Genomic DNA, 15,966 nt, shown 5'->3' on the forward strand with positions numbered 1-15,966 from the left:
ACCGACCTACTTGTTCACACGCGTGATTTTCTCTCCTCCCTTTACAGTCTCCTTCGTTTTGGCACCGTGACTCAAAGTTGCTAGGAAACCCTTTTTGCCTTCGGAAGAGGAGATTGACAGCTATGGAGAAAGCCAGTGCTGACCTAGTTTTTAACCCAAATTCTGCAATATGAGATCTTCCACCACCAGGAAAAATGTGGGTTTCTCTTTATTTGTATTCGCCGCTTGCAGTCTGTGCCCAGAGTGAATCAAAGTCGCACATGGCATTATTACCTGCATCTAAATAGCCCTTCCTTCCCAAATCACGCTGCACGGTCATAGAAAGTGGAATTCATAGCTAGGAACTGATGTAATTCTCCTTAGTGATTGCTGTGTGAGGAGGACACATTACTGTTATAAACCGTTTCGTAGAACCACTAAAAATGACCGAGCGCCTCCAGTTTAAACGGACTCTTTGTGCGGTGAATGTGATCGGGCCCACGGGAGTTTCCTCCGCGCGTGTCCACGTGCGTCTGTGGTGAATGGGGACAGCGTTGGCGAAGGTGCTCGCTACAGCTGAGAGGTACTTTACCGCATTACCGTTTTGCCAGTGGCTCCTGGTGTTTTTTGCTGGCGATGTCGTTAAACTCACAGGCGCACATGTGCACGTGTGCGATGACGTACGCATTCGGAAACGCACGTTCATATAGACGCACGAAAAGTATTCGTACCTCACGCACACACGCACAGAAAAACATGCCGTACGCATGTATGCGCGCCGGACTTGAACGGCCTGCTTGATGACTTTACAGGGCCGTGTCGCTTCTGGAGATGGGCGCGGCTGGTTCTGCACATACGAGTGGGCGGCGCTCGCTGGGGCACCGCTGGAGGTGCGGATGGGGGGTGATCTGTGCACCTGTGCCTTAATTAGAGCGGGGGGCTGCGGCTTTACAGCACAGACATCTGTGTTTGCCTTCTGGGAGAGTGTGTGTATGTGGGGTGGGTTGTCTGCATCCTGGGGGGTGGAAAACCCACCGCAGCTCTAAGATGACAATGAAACCTGGGGCTCATGCTGCAGTGCTGCTCAGCGGAGAAACGGACATTGAAAAAGCAAAGTTTGTGTGGGGAAACACTCCAGGTCCAGAGACTCGACCGCAGAGGTCGTCTTGCCGCAAGGGGTCAAGGGTCAGCCCAGATGTGCGCTTAGAAGGCGCACCAAGGCCCTGCACTTCCTATCAGCCCTTGGCTCCGAACGGTGACAGACTGGCATCTGTTAGCCGTACAGCGCACGGTTTGAGGAGGGTGGGTGGGGGCTGTGACACGCCTGAGCAGCGGAGCAGAAAGCCCCCCCACCGTAACACAGCACAGCACCAGTGGTCCCGAGGGTCAGACGGGGGGGAGGGTAGCTGTCGGGACAACATCCAGAAGAGGAGAATATTGCTTCGGCTTCACCGTCTCGTTTATCTATTGCAAATAGAGACCATTATGAAGGCATTTTACTACTACTGCTAGTAATAATAATAATAACATCAACAATAATAATAATAATAATAATAACGTAGGCTACTTGCAGTTATTTATTAGTGTTTCATTTAGCCAGTTCTATTGTCCGAAGCGACTTACAGTATGAAGTTTGTATTCTCCCCTATTTGCAGCTATTTACCCATTTATACAGAGGGATAGTTTTTACTGTACCAGTTTGGGGTTAAATCTCTTGTGCAAATCAAGGATTCAAACCCAATTCCTGCAGTTCCAACTGTCAAAAAAAAGAACAATTTAAGATTTTTTTAAATTAAATATTTTAAGAAAGCCTTGATGCTCTGTTCATGAAGCATGGCTTGTGCTAGATGCTCAGTCTTGTGTTCATGGGGGTGGGGGGGGTGCATGAGTCCAGGATCTTCATTCCCCACTCCTGGCCATAGGGGTTCTGTTGCCCGTCTGTGTTTCACACTCATGCATATCAATACCAGGTCCCATTACCAAAACCGTTACGGGAATTGCGATAGGCTTCCGGCACAGAGAGCGGCAGTGGGTCCATATGACTCTTGTAGCAAGTGTTCATCACTGTGTCGTGTGTCTACACCCGTGGCAGAGTCGGCATCACCTTGAGGGCCGGGGTCTTCAGTGCTTCATGTGTGTTTCAGTCTTCAAGTATTGATGAAGCAAAGCGATGCTGCCGAACGTTGCCGTAACCCTTGAGATGTCTGATCGTCGCGCTCCCACCTCCTCTTCCTCCCCAGGTGATGAAGACCTACCACATGTACCACACGGAGAGCCTGAGTGCAGAGAGCAAGCTGAAGGAGGCTGAGAAGCAGGAGGAGAAGCAGTTCAGCAAGGTGGGCGACGTTGGCGTCAACCTGCTGCGCCACGAGGAGCGCCCCCAGCGCCGAAGCTCCGTCAGGAAGATCGAGAAGATGAAGGAGAAGGTAGGGACCGCACAGGAGTGGCCCGGGGGCCTGGTGTGAAGGGAGACGGATGAAGATGAACAGGGGCGGATGATTCAGTTGTCTGCGATTGTGTCTGCTTCTCCAGTGTGAGGTTCATTGTGCTGTCAGTAGGTGCTTGTTTTGTTTCACTGTAATATTTGTTTTTGTACTGTTATATTATTGGATTATTGTAATTTATATTGATAAATGAGTCATTGATGTTATAGTTATAACAACAATATGTTGGATTATTCTATATTTCTAAGGATTGATATTTATAATAATTTTCATTCATGAAAATGATGGTAAATATTTTCAGTTATCATAAATAATATGATATTTTCTGTGATGGACTGGCATCCCATCTAAGGTGCACCGCCCTTCAGCCTTGCCCCCAGTGATTCTGGGATAGGCTCTGGACCCCCATGACCCTGACCAGGACAAGCAGTTATCACAATTACCATTGCGAATTAGGAGCAGGGCTGGACTGTGCCATCTGAGACCTCCCATAAAGTAGGAGAACTTCATTGCTTCACAGCTGGGTGACACACATTCTGCAGGCTAGAGGACAGTGAGCATGTGCAAAAAATGGCAAAAACAAGAGCGAACCTGCGAGAGGCCGAGAACGCGGTGATCAAACTGCAGCATCCATTGTATTGGGACATACATAAATTAAAATATCTGTGCTAATTACATGGGTAGTTGGATTTTCCCTCTGGCACATTTGACTTTGGAGGTCCTTTAATAAATTATTAACCAGACTTGATTGCATATTCGAAATGTTCTCAGTTGTCTTAAAAGATTTTCTCTGTTCCTTGTACCTTGATCTCTGTTAACACACTTTTCTGGAAGTTTTTCAGGGACTTTCTGTATTTGCTTTCGCTGCTTGGCCGGAGCATTGTTTTTCGATACGATGTGGCGCTCATGAATTATCATCAATTATTAATGCGGCGAGACCAGCTGACTGCGCTGGGTGCTTATTTCTTTTTGATACCAAATGTAATGTTTTCCAGCTGGGTCCACTAGCAGATGGGATGTGTTTGTTTAACCACTGCACCAAAAACTGCGGGCATCTCTGAGACTAAAACTCTCAGTGGATTTACAAGGGAATGCTCTATCTCATCCCACCGGAACTGTTTTTATACAGAAAAATCAAAAGAGGAAATGTTTGGTGACTTTTTTTATCAGATTTCTGCTGCTGCTGCTGCGTGTCTGTGCGTGCGTGCGTGCGTGTGCAGTTTCAACTAACATATGTCACAATAAAGTATGGACTGCTGGGTCCCCTTAAGGTGCTCTCCCTATGGATGGATTTCATGTAAATATATTCAATTCAGCTGAGGCCTTTGTCCAAACAGACTTGTAATGTTGACATTATATATTAAATTGCAACGGCAGCACAGCGAGTAGCGCAGGTCTCGCAGCGCCTGGGTGGTGTGAGAGGACGTGGGTTTGATTCCCGCTCAGTCTGTGTGGAGTTTACATGTTCTTCCCGTGTTTGTGTGGGTTTCCTTCGGGTGCTCTGGTTTCCTCCCACAGTCCAAAGACATGCTCTTCAGATTCCCCCGTTGTGTGTGTGTGTGTGTGTGTGTGTGTGTGTGTGTGTGTGTGTGTGTTCCACTGATGTATGGATGAGTGACCCGGTGTAAGTAGTGTATCTAGCAGTGTAAGTCACCACGGTGAATAAGGTGTGTGAGCTGATAACGCTACATAGAGTTCATTGGAAGTCGCTTTGGAGAAAAGCATCTGATAAATAAATACTGTAAATGTAAACATTGCATATGAAACTGTTTACAAGTATTTACCAATTTATAGAGCAGGCTCATGTTTTGCTGTAGCACTGCAAGGTCAGTACTGTTCTCAAGGCCACTCCAGCAGGAGGTGGAATTAAAATGTGGATTTTTCAGTTGCAAGATGGTGGCCCTGACCGCTACGCCACCTGCTGGCCCTTACTGGAAATGTGTGTGTTGGGTGTTGGGGTCAATAAAGGTTCAGCAAAGACGATGTGTTTCACTGCATGCCCCCAAACCCCCCGCTGCGATTCTGTGAACTCTGAGCCTCGTGTCCCTGTTTTTCTGCTCTTTTTGCCACATCACCATATTGATGGTTTGTCATCTGATCATTTTCCTTCTGTCATGTTGTTCCGCTCCATCCCCAGAGACAGGCCAAGTACTCCGAAAACAAGCTGAAATGCACAAAAGCTCGCAACGACTACTTGCTGAACCTGGCGGCAACGAACGCCGTTGTGGCCAAATACTATATCCACGACGTGTCTGATATGATCGACGTGAGTATCTCTCGTGAACGTATCCAAGGCTCATATGTAAAAACTCCAGTCATTCCTATTCTGTTTATTGTATTATATTTTGGCTTCGATATAAGCAGACGAGTTGGAGGAGAACTCGTCCTTTTCGGGAAGGTCCCTGCTGTCTTTTTTGTGTAGTGCTTAGCATCCATCATTTAACCCTAAATTGAGGTGCTGCCTTTGTGAGACCCCCCAGGGATTCACAACTGTTTTCTTAATGTCTTTGTCCACCAAGCAGTCCCAGTGGACCTCATCAGTGAGCTGAAGATGTACATTTATCATTTTTATAAAACGTATCAGACAGACAGACGCGGGGCTGCACCAGCAGTACCTGCATTCGTACCCTGGTGAAACCGTAGGCCACGGCACCTTTTCTTATCGTCATTTATCCGTTTTATATAAAGCCTTTCTCCAAAGTGAGTTGCAACGTCAGGTTTTTATACTGAGTGTCATATAATTATCTACCCGTTTATGAAGCAGAGTGATTTTTGCTGCAGCAGTTCTGTAAGTACCTTGGTTAAGGCCAGTAGAGCTGGGGGTGGGATTCAAACCCGGGTCTTTCGACTGCAAGGCGACACCTCTGGCTACTGCGCCACCTGCTGCCGCACCTCTTCTCAGTTGTCCTAAATAGTTCCATTAGGAACGCATGACTTGACGCAGGTGTACCTCACCGTGCACGAGCGGTTCATTGGTGCCCTTGCAGTGACTTTCGGTGCACGAAGAAGCACAATAGTAATTAAAAACAGGGCTGATTGTGCTACTTTATGATTGGGCTAATTAACTTGAGTCACCTGCTTTCACTGCGGATGTGCATGGTGCTCATTATCTGAGCTCCACTTATCATTTGGAAGTAGTGTCTACCGCTCAAGCGCCACTGTCATCACTGCTCAACATGAATCATTTCCTTTTCTCCTTTTTAATGGATGTATGGGCTTCAGGTCAGAGGAAAAGCTGTAATTCTGCTGCCTCACGATATAAACAAGAATTGTGCGTAAGCTGTTAGGCAGTTCATTATTCCGTAAAACCTAGTAAAACGTAAGGATCTACCGTGGTGTCTTCCAGTGTTTGAGGTTTAACCCTGGAGCACAGATGGGCGCCCAGGGTCACCGTGTGGTTTTGCCCTTTTTCAGTGCTGTGACCTGGGTTACCATGCCAGCCTGGCGCGCACCTTCAGGACGTACCTGTCGGCGGAGTACAGTCTGGAGACGTCGCGCCACGAGGGCCTGGACGTCATCGAGAACGCCGTGGACAACCTGGATGCCCGCAGCGACAAGCACAAAGTCATGGACATCTACAACCAGGTCTTCTGCCCCCCCATGCGCTTTGAGTACCTGCCCCACATGGGGGACGAGGTGAGTCCGCGGGGCAGCCTCGTGGGAGTGGGCTCGGATCTCGGCTCAGATCCCAGCTCCGCGGTAGACCACGTTGACGAGGAATTTCTCAGGCGTGATCCAAGGAAGTGCAAGGCAGCTAAAAATTCTGAATGTTCAGCAGCTTTTCTGAGATTCTACCTATAAATAGACAGGAGAAAATCTGCTGTCAGTGACATCCGAGCTGCAACCGAACGATGATCCCGTAGCAAAGCGAAGCAACTTGATTGTTCACGAAGGATACGCTGACAGTGAGCGTCGATGGCCTCCGGTCGAACGCTCGGCTGGCCCGTGAGCACGTTGCGATGGTGCTGTGTGGACCGTGTACTATGTGCCCCTTCAGGTGTGCCAGGTGAGCGCCCAGCAGCCCGTGCAGACCGAGCTCTTGATGCGATTCCACCAGCTGCAGTCCCGCCTGGCCACGCTGAAGATTGAGAATGAGGAGGTGAGGCACCGAGCTGCGTGTCTCCTGCTGTCTGGCTCACGTCCTCCTGCTGTTGAAGCGGAGGTTTTCCTCAAAGGCGCCGCGCAGAATTCACCGTGAATTTCGCCGCCGCTGCCGGTACAACTGTATCTCTGAGAAACAGATGCCAAATGGATTAGGTGTTTCTGAGGTATTGTTCTTGAGGTGTTTCTCCAGAATTCAATTTTTTTTTTTTTCAATCTAATTTTGGAGGGAATTTTTTGTTTTTCGGGTGGTTGCGCGGTGTTTCTCACGGAAATCACAATTTACAATCGGACCGCACTGTGTCAATGACGTGTCCCACACGCATCATTTTGTTTTAAACAGTTGGGAATGAATGAATGAATGAATGAATGAATGAATGAATGAATGAAAGAAACTTTATTAATCCTAGAGAAGAATGCTACTCATCTGCAGCAGTATAAAATGTACGACACACACACACACACACACACACGACATTGGCACATACATGCATACATACATACATACGGTGGCAAATCTGAGATAAATGACTAGGTAATCAAGTAACTAAATACACGCAAGTGGTCCTCATAAGCCACACGTGTCTCTAAATAAATAAGCAAGCACGCAAGAAGTTCATGAAACACACTGATGAAATGAATGGAAGGTGTTTTGTAAACCTCTGCAGTATATGACAGGGAGCCCGGGGCTGTTTCAACCACGCTACCTTCACAGCCCCCGCATGCAGATGGCGGACTGACTGATGTGTTACCCGAGGGGCGTCGTGCTCCTGCCAAGGAGGGATCGCTGCTGTACCTTCGGGGAAAACAGGCTGCCGAGAGACTGCTTTATTTACAGGGCGCACGCTGCTTCTGTGTGTCCGTCCTCAGTCGCAAAGACAGTAACACAAGTTCTGAGGTCTTCTGTGTCGGTCAAAATAATATTGATATATGACCCAGAGCAGTCGAATAGAAAAAGAGGGGGGAAAGGATTAAGGGACAAGCCTGGAGCCAACAGATTGTTAGTTGGCCATCCATCTACATTATTGTGCTCTATTTTATTTCAGAGAGTTTATTAGCTGTGCGGGCGGTTGTTTTGTTCGCAGGTGAGGAAGACCCTGGATGCCACGATGCAGACCCTGCAGGACATGCTGACGGTTGAGGACTTTGACGTTTCCGACGCCTTCCAGCACAGCCGCTCCACCGAGTCCATAAAGTCGGCGGCCTCCGAGACCTACATGAGCAAGGTGAACATTGCCAAACGGCGGGCCAACCAGCAGGAGACCGAGGGATTCTACTTCATGGTGAGCGTTCGGAGAAGGGCTTCTTGTGGTTGGTTTCACTTGTTCCTGATGATTTGCCCCTTTATACAGCTGGATAATTTTTACTCAAGTAACTTGGTGGAGGTGCCTTGAGGGTGCTAGACCTGGAGGTGGAATTTGAACCTGGGTCCTCCGAGGCCGAAAGCAGCATCTCTAACCACTATGCTACCTGCTCGCTGCCAAAGTTAATTCCTAGGGTAAATCACCTCGCTATTCTCAAAAAGCCACAGAGAATTAGAACTAATATTGTTTTCCATTAACTCTTTCAGATGTTGGTTTGTGTGGCCATCAGCTGTTTGGCTTTGGTCACAGAGGAGGGATTTGCAAAGCGCTTCCTTGCTATTTTGAAACACTTGGCTTATGCTGTTGATGCTCAACAAAGGTGCAGTTGCACCCCAGGGACAGATGGCCTCACTGTGGCTGGTTGGACCTGTTTTTCAGACCTGTATTTTATGTCCCTTCACAGAAATTCAAGGAGTACCTGAACGGCAGCAACCTCATCATTAAGCTGCAGGCGAAACACGACCTCCTCAAGCAGACGCTGGGGGAAGGTAAGAGTCCGGCCATCCCTGTTTCGTAGCCTACGGTGTGCGGAAGAGTTTGAGCGGTGAAAGAGGGAGCTGTCAAGGTTTGTTCTGTAACAAGGGGTGAGCTTGTAGAGATCTGACTGAGCAAAAAAAGGCGGCCAATGACTAGAAGAGCGCGGTGCTTTGTCAAAGCCGAGTGGTATGCGTTTACACACCGTATCGCCCTTTATGGAGCTGATTCGCAAAATGTTGTGTGACTGAAAGCTTTCATTTGGTGTGACCTCCTCTTGATGAGGTCATGGGGCAATTTTTTTTCTTTCACTCTTTTGTCAAGTGGTAATAGAGAGAAAATGCACATGAAGGCCGTGTCGCCAGTCCAGTGGGATACTCCGCCTCCTCACCGTGAGCAGTTACGCCCAATCGGTCAGGGAGTTGTCAGGCGGGGGCCATCCGCAGCTGCTCATGTGCCAGGTGTGATATTAATTGAGGGGGCCAGCAACCTGAACCAGCTGAGTCCAGCTGCACAGATGCGCAGAGCATCCTCTCGTAAAGGGCGTCCCCAATGCCCCCCTGTAAAATCAGCCGCAGCGATTCTGCCCACCACCTTTCCTTTGTCCCCACGCCGTGGCCATGCCGTGCACCCGACTCCCTCACAAACCTCCTATCAGTACAATCGTACCCCGAATACGCCCATTTGGATTGCGATAATTCAGCTTCGTAAAGATATTCATTTAATGCCGCTATAAGTTTAGAAGGCACAGCCACACATTTATGAGGATTTTGTGGCACCTTCCAGTTACAGTCTGGCTTGTGCTGCTTTAAGTTCTCGTCATAAACTTGTGCTTTAAGATATTTTAGCACATGTGGGTGTCAGTTTTGGGCCTGTGGAATGCATGACATTTTTAGTGTTGAAACTATAGATAATTATGTCTTCGGGTTGTAAGAGTTCGCTTCCTGAAAGCTTTTTTTTTTTTTTTTGAAAAGCGGTGTCTTTGTAAGGCGGCGGAAGACTATCGAAATGTTCGCTCCACCTTGTGAACACAACATAGGGTATCTCCTGTGATGATATCACTTACCTCTGAAGTTTGCGGTTTTAGATTCTTTTCTTTTTATTACCGAGAAAAAAAAAAAAAATGTTTTGGCGGGTGGGGGGTCCTAGCTGCACTCGCAGAGCGACGAGCACCAGGTGGGAGCGTTTCCTCGCCAGTGAGGGTAATTTCTGTGCTCATTTTAAACTGGAAAGACTGAAAGCACTTGTGGTGCAGAGGAAATAGAGCTGCATTTATTGGGCGGGTGGGGTTTGGCCGGGGTGGCAGCCAGCGCTGGCAGTGTGTCCCTCAAACGGGCCATTGTCACTGCACATGAATGCGTCTGAAACCACAGAGCTGCTCTGTGCAGCCAAAGATACTGCGATAAAAAAGAGCAGCAGCAGCAGCGTTACTCGGTTCTCTGTGAAACGCTGTTTTGAGAAGCAACCCAGCGTAGCAGTCGGGTTCCACCGTGTGCTATTTGACCACATACCCCAATGTGCGCTGGGTCACATCTCGTCTCTTAACGCGTGCTACAAAAGCACTTTGCAAGGTAACTGATCGGTCAATAATTATTGTCACTGGTGCCATTTGGACAAGTTGAGAACAACGAACGTAGCGCTTGGGCACAAATCGCTCACTATCACCCCCCTATCAAGGTGGCTCCACATCCCACCTGGGGCCCTTCTGAGGTCCCTGCAGCACATATTCCAGGTGCAGAGTGATGTTTCCACTGAAGCGTTGAGCTCTTTTTCTGTTGTCCCCCTTTTCTCCTCATGAAATCCGTCATGACATCCAGCGATGGACGCAGCCAGCGGGTGATTGTTCCACTAACGCTTCTTCTTCTTCTCTTCCTCTTCCAGGAGAACGGGCTGAGTGCGGCACGACAAGGTAAGAACATTTGGCGACCACCAGTACCATGAAAAATCCTTTCTTTGATGCAACGAATACCTGGGTGTTTTCTCAGCGCTTTGGACAAAGGGCGGCTTTATCGACACTTAGCATATGTTTGGGTTCGACAAGCCCAATGAATAAACCTGTCGAGCAGAAAACGCAATTAGCGCAATTGCACGTGCAGCGTGAAAATGCGACACGGCCGCACCGGAAGGCTTGGCGCTGCTCCCTGGGCGGAGCTGCCCAGCAGGCTGTGGGCAGATGCGTCCCCGTATATTGGGAAGGACGCCCCGGTAGCGCTGCCAGCCCACATGACTGGCTGCCGCCCATTGTTCTGGGGAGGCCTGAGCCTGGCCCTCGTCCACGGACGGAGGAGACGGGACTCCGGCAAACCGCCGCCGCAGACAGAGACGCAGATGTTGCAGAGGACGATGACGACGCCAGTGAATAGCGGCCCCTTGTCCACCATTAAGTTATCTCCCGTCCACGTTCTCTGCGCTGCTCAAAGATCATCACCAAATCGTAATGTGCGTAGAAACATACGGTTGAACCTAAAGCCCATTCAGATGCTCTCCACCAGCACCCCCAGACCTCCTGTTAACAATGGGGCAGCTGCTTTCCTGTCACCAGCAGGCAGCGCCAGGCTCTAATATACAAGGCCTGTTTGCCAAATCAACCTACCCACCCCCCCCCATCGCCCTGCACGACTGGGGTGTCTGGCTGCGCTCTGGGTTTTGGCGCCGGGAAGCGAAAAGGGACACGTTGGAGAGCTTCCTACTGGACTGGAACCCTGGGCCTGGAAACAAAGCAATGGATTCTCCACCTGCTCACGGGACCCACTGCCACACCAGCTCTGTTCTGCAGAGCTCTGAATAAGGACTGTACCCATTAAAGAGTGATACACAACTTTACAGACTAGACTAGAGAACTGTAAACTATAACTATATAAAACTCTTTCTCTATCTTCAACTCTTAGGCCCATAAGTTCTTGTTTTGTCCTGCAGTTCAGCCAATAATCATTATTATTATTAATTCAGTTTTTTCTTGTTCATAATTCTAAAATTCTGAGATTTCAAATTGTTTAAAACTTTGTTTTGCCTTTGATGATAATGCAGTGCCCCCCCGCACGCGCACGCACACACACACACAGAGACTGTATTGTATGTTATACATTTGAATTTGTATGTTTTACTTGCACTATCTTCCATTAAGAGTGTAACCTGTTTAGAGGAGGTAGTTAAAGGCCGGGTGCTGTGTTCTCGAACAGACTTGGCCTCTTCACCCAGCGGTCGTCTGCTGTGGGATTCATTAGAGAGGCAGTCCATCCTGCAACATGAATAATTTTCGCTGTGGGGCGACTTTGAGTGGCAGTAAATAAGGGGTGCCGAGTTGCATGCTCCGTGCCGGAGCCCCAGGGGCACTTGCAACCGTCTCATCTGTTTTGTTTCCTCCCATGGTCTCCCCAGGCCCCCCACACTGCCCCCTAAGCCCCAGAAAATGCGGAAGCCTAGACCCCGCTCCGTGTATAACCATAAGCTGTTTAATGGCAATATGGAGACCTTCATCAAGGTACCCACCGGCTGTGGTGTGTGTATGAGCGCCCCCTGTTGGGCCGGACGCACTCGTGGCTTGGGCCCTCTGTTTTTTTTTCTCTGCACTGCTCTCCCTCATCCTGTAACCTCTGATTAATCCCTCTTTGGCTCCGCCCCGTTCCTTTCCATGGCTCTGATGATGCAGTTTACAACAAAGGCACCCAGAGACCCAGTGGCACCAGGTGCCCGTAATGAGGGAAACTGCAGCCTCTCTGAGCCTCATTTGCACTGATTCATTTAGCAGATGCTTTTCTCCAAGCTATCTAGCTAGACTTTGACATTAAATTTGACCAATCGTTGCAGTCAAACCTCTGTGGTCCATTGTTTTTGTGCGGCGTAGCTGCCGGCTCACTGAACGGCCCCATCAGTCACAGGAAGGGGTGTCAGTGGAGGAGGGTGTAGATTGGATGTGTCCCAGGACATGAGCAGAGATGTGACCTCACAGCACTCCGCAAGGATGTCGCACACCTTTGAGCAGTTTGACGTCTTGCTCGTTGAAGCCCTCTGAAGTGGGGACTTGTAGGAACATGACGGGCGACACCAGGGTCTGAGGTTCGCCGGAGCCCTCGGAGCCCCAAACCCACGCCCCCCCCCTCCCCCCCTGCATCTCAGACCATGGGGACAGCCTACAGCGGCCTCCCCTGTGCTTCTCTAACCATTGTGGTTCTTTGCTTCTCTTCTTCTGCTCTCTGCTGTGCTGCTTTCTGTCCCAGGGGAAGACGGAATACCCGGGCCCGCAACCAGGTACCCATCGGCGGGGTGGGGGTGGGGGTGGTCCGTACCGGGGCCCTGCTCGGAGCCTGTTCGCTAACCACATTCTGCCCTGTCTCCTCTCCTCACACACACTTTTTAACAAGGGCCACATCCTGGGTTTCTTTCGTGGAAAGGAAAGGTGTGGATGTGGGACGTCTCATCGTTGCATCGCACCTCATGTCTCTCTTTGTGTTGTGCATTTGTATGCATTCCGGATCACTTCGGAAATTAAACAAATACAGAAATGCAATTTTGCCTGCATATTTTCAGTGACTTTCTGAATATTTTTCCTTGTGCTCATCGAGATTTAGTAGTGAGCTGTCATACAGGATGTATCTGACCTCATTAAAAAAGACGCCAAAAGTAAATGGCCAGGAAACCTATTAGAGGGACCCGATTAAAGTGATATTAGGAATATAATAGAGCTATCGGTCTTGACGTGTCGCTTGGCTGCTGCTTACTGAGGCCCGCTCTGTGTTTTAGGATTCGGGTCAACCCATCCCACTGGTGGTGGAGAGCTGCATTCGCTACATCAATCTGTATGGTGAGTAGAGCGCCACCCTTGTGACTGCCCTCGCTGACCCGGCCGAACACGCAGAGCTGTTTTCAAGCAGCCACATCGCCGACTGTAACACTGCGACAAGGGATGATCGCAGGTGCGAATTAGACCCGCTGGAAGGCTGCAGTTGGGGCATGCCACCGTACACAACATACAGGCGTGTGTCTACAGGGCGACCGACAGCCAAGTCTACAATATGATGATTCTGTTGGTGTGTTGCGAGAAAACGAAAATCTGAGCTTCTTTTCTGCAGCAGCTCAGCTGTTTATGGTTTGGTCTCCGGGGGTTGGTATGAAAGATGGGGAGTGAAACTCTCTCTCTCTTCTTGATGGTTCTATAGTGTAGGTTATTGCTGGAGTTTCATCAGTACTCTGTGAGTTGTCGTGCTGTTGAGTGATGGGTTTCCATGACAACGTTCGTGTCCGTGTTCATAACGGAATCACTCGATCCAAGCCTTCAAAGCGGGACTGGCTTCCTTTCAGGCAGGAAAAATTGATGCGGGTGCCAATTATGAGTACGCTTGTGCAAAATATGGAATAAAATTTATTTTTAGAGTTTGCACTTGCACTGAAACTGTTTCACATTATTATTATTATTATTATTATTATTATTATTATTGTAAAATCATAACGTAGCCACTCTAACCACTACACTACATGCAGCTCTTATAGGATAGGCTCTCGACTACATTGGACATGTAGCTGTGGATGGTGAGTGAGTGAGAGAATCAATGCCTTTATTAGTCTTTGACAGCCAGGTATCGAAGCCCAGCACTTCCATGCCCAAGGTGACCAGTGTCACGTTGAATGGCAGTGTCCTTAACCACAGCACACCCAGATCCTCACACTTAGCACTGAGCCGCTTGGGTTTCCTGAGAATAGGAGCATTTCAGAAGGACTATGGAATCGGATGGATCACCTCCACACACCCCAGTATCGAACCATTGTTTCTGATCCCATCCAAGGAAGCGAGACCTTAGAGTGAAATTGTACAAAGCATCATTGATTTCTTCAATATGACTATTATTACGTGTTTTTTTTTTTTTTTTAATGTATAACAAAGACCATGTGCTTTGGAACTGGTTCCAAAATCAAGAGGTCTTGTCCTAAAAGAGAGGCCCCTGTACAAGCAGATTGCATTTCCTTTTCTCCGTTAGGTTTCCAGATTGCTTTCATGTGCCCAACGCCTCACGTCTCTCCTTGCAGGTCTGCAGCAGCAGGGCATTTTCCGAGTCCCAGGCTCTCAGGTCGAAGTGAACGACATTAAAAATTCATTTGAAAGAGGTCAGTCTCCTTCAGACTTGCTGTTTTTGTCCTTAATTATTTTTAAACGAGTTTCTGTTTCCTCCTCTGCTCTGGCACTGTCTTCTCCTTCTGCACTGCACATTAAATTGCTGGACGCCTTCACCAAGTAAGAGGAAAATGCTATAACATTTCAGACTTTTCTTCTAGCTGCTATTGTTTGTGCTCTATTTGAATTACTGTATAAATGATGACACATAAAATACCAAGAGAACCCAACTTCCAGCACAATACAGTGCAGTATTTCATACATTAAGTGAACCGCTGCATTTCACTGAAAGTATTCCTATATAGAACTTATAGGGCACATTTATATTATTGTTTTTGTTGTTAATTTATGAATGTGAAGGCAGCACGACCTTTAGTGCGATACACAGGTTAAGTTTTGTGCATATAAAGTATATTTAAAATATATATTTAAGTTGTGCGAAGATATAAATATATACTTTTACACAATTAATTATATGTGTTGCTGCAGAAATCTTTGTAAAAATTTGTACCTATATACAGTAGATGTATGATGTTTATACACTGAGTACAATGGAAAGGTTCACAACATATGAATGAATGAAGCTACCCATCCTAGAGGGATTATGAATGTTTGTTTTGCTCAGAATTTTAACTTATTTGGCCGCCGTGGACATGTTCTGTGGTCAGTTATTTTGTGGTGTTTAGCGCTCGTACCACCCTTAACGCTGCATGATCAGGGAGTTCAGGTAAACGTTCGCTCTGCCTCCAGGCGAAGACCCCCTCATCGACGACCAGAGCGACCACGACATCAACTCTGTGGCCGGAGTCCTGAAGCTCTACTTTAGGGGTCTCGAGAACCCCCTGTTTCCGAAGGAGCGTTTCCAGGACCTGATTTCCACCATCAGTGAGTCGTCGCCCCAGCCGAGGCTAAAGGCCACAGGGTCGAACACCTCGGGTTCCGTTCTCGTTACCGTGGTGCCTGCTGGTCCTCGGAGGCTTTGCTGTGCTCCAGAACACTGTGGAAAGTAGCTCTTCAGGACTCTGTGACTGCGCTCCTTGTCGGTGTGATGTACGAGCTCCTCAAACTCCGGACTGGAAAACCAGAAACCTGCTTTATCGAAAATGTCCAGCATCGCATATGGAAGCCATTGTCCGGCTCCGAGTCCTCGCCCTGTGGCTTCATGTGGATTGTGCTGGGAGGCGAGAGAAGGGGAGCACGTCTGTCGTTTCTGCAGCCCGGGATAGATATCTCAGTTACACATTGTCCTTAGCGCTTAATGTCCTCCACGTTTCCCTACCAGAAGCGCCTTTAAGATATTTTCCAACATTTTACTGAAGGAGCAATAAAAGTATGTCTTCATCCTAATTCCGTCTTGATTAAATGTACTGCTCCCCGAAGATCTGCTCTCTGATAGTTCCACGCTCCACTTCAAGTCACGTTGGACGTTGTACTGTGTGCACATTGATAACTACCACATGCAGACTCTTGGACTGCCATATTTTCTGTCATGTCGATG

At 48.3% G+C, this 15,966-nt stretch overlaps 1 protein-coding gene across 2 annotated transcripts in view; it reads left to right on the top strand.

The window, feature by feature from the left end:
• srgap3 (SLIT-ROBO Rho GTPase activating protein 3) overlaps positions 1–15,966 on the top strand; it is an 81,088-nt gene that overhangs the window by 52,901 nt on the left and 12,221 nt on the right. The window contains exons 5-15 of one of the 2 annotated variants that reach the window (XM_018734119.2): positions 2,220–2,405; positions 4,561–4,689; positions 5,838–6,059; positions 6,421–6,522; positions 7,610–7,807; positions 8,292–8,376; positions 10,244–10,271; positions 11,741–11,843; positions 13,103–13,163; positions 14,384–14,461; positions 15,219–15,353. In XM_018734119.2, coding sequence (XP_018589635.2) covers positions 2,220–2,405; positions 4,561–4,689; positions 5,838–6,059; positions 6,421–6,522; positions 7,610–7,807; positions 8,292–8,376; positions 10,244–10,271; positions 11,741–11,843; positions 13,103–13,163; positions 14,384–14,461; positions 15,219–15,353 — 1,327 coding nt within the window. Of the gene's footprint in view, positions 1–2,219; positions 2,406–4,560; positions 4,690–5,837; positions 6,060–6,420; positions 6,523–7,609; positions 7,808–8,291; positions 8,377–10,243; positions 10,272–11,740; positions 11,844–12,579; positions 12,611–13,102; positions 13,164–14,383; positions 14,462–15,218; positions 15,354–15,966 lie in introns of both variants that reach the window. The other variant, XM_029247708.1, reaches the window with a different exon arrangement.

The sequence above is a fragment of the Scleropages formosus genome, chromosome 22, assembly GCF_900964775.1.
Source record: "Scleropages formosus chromosome 22, fSclFor1.1, whole genome shotgun sequence".
Taxonomy (NCBI): Eukaryota; Metazoa; Chordata; class Actinopteri; order Osteoglossiformes; family Osteoglossidae; genus Scleropages; species Scleropages formosus.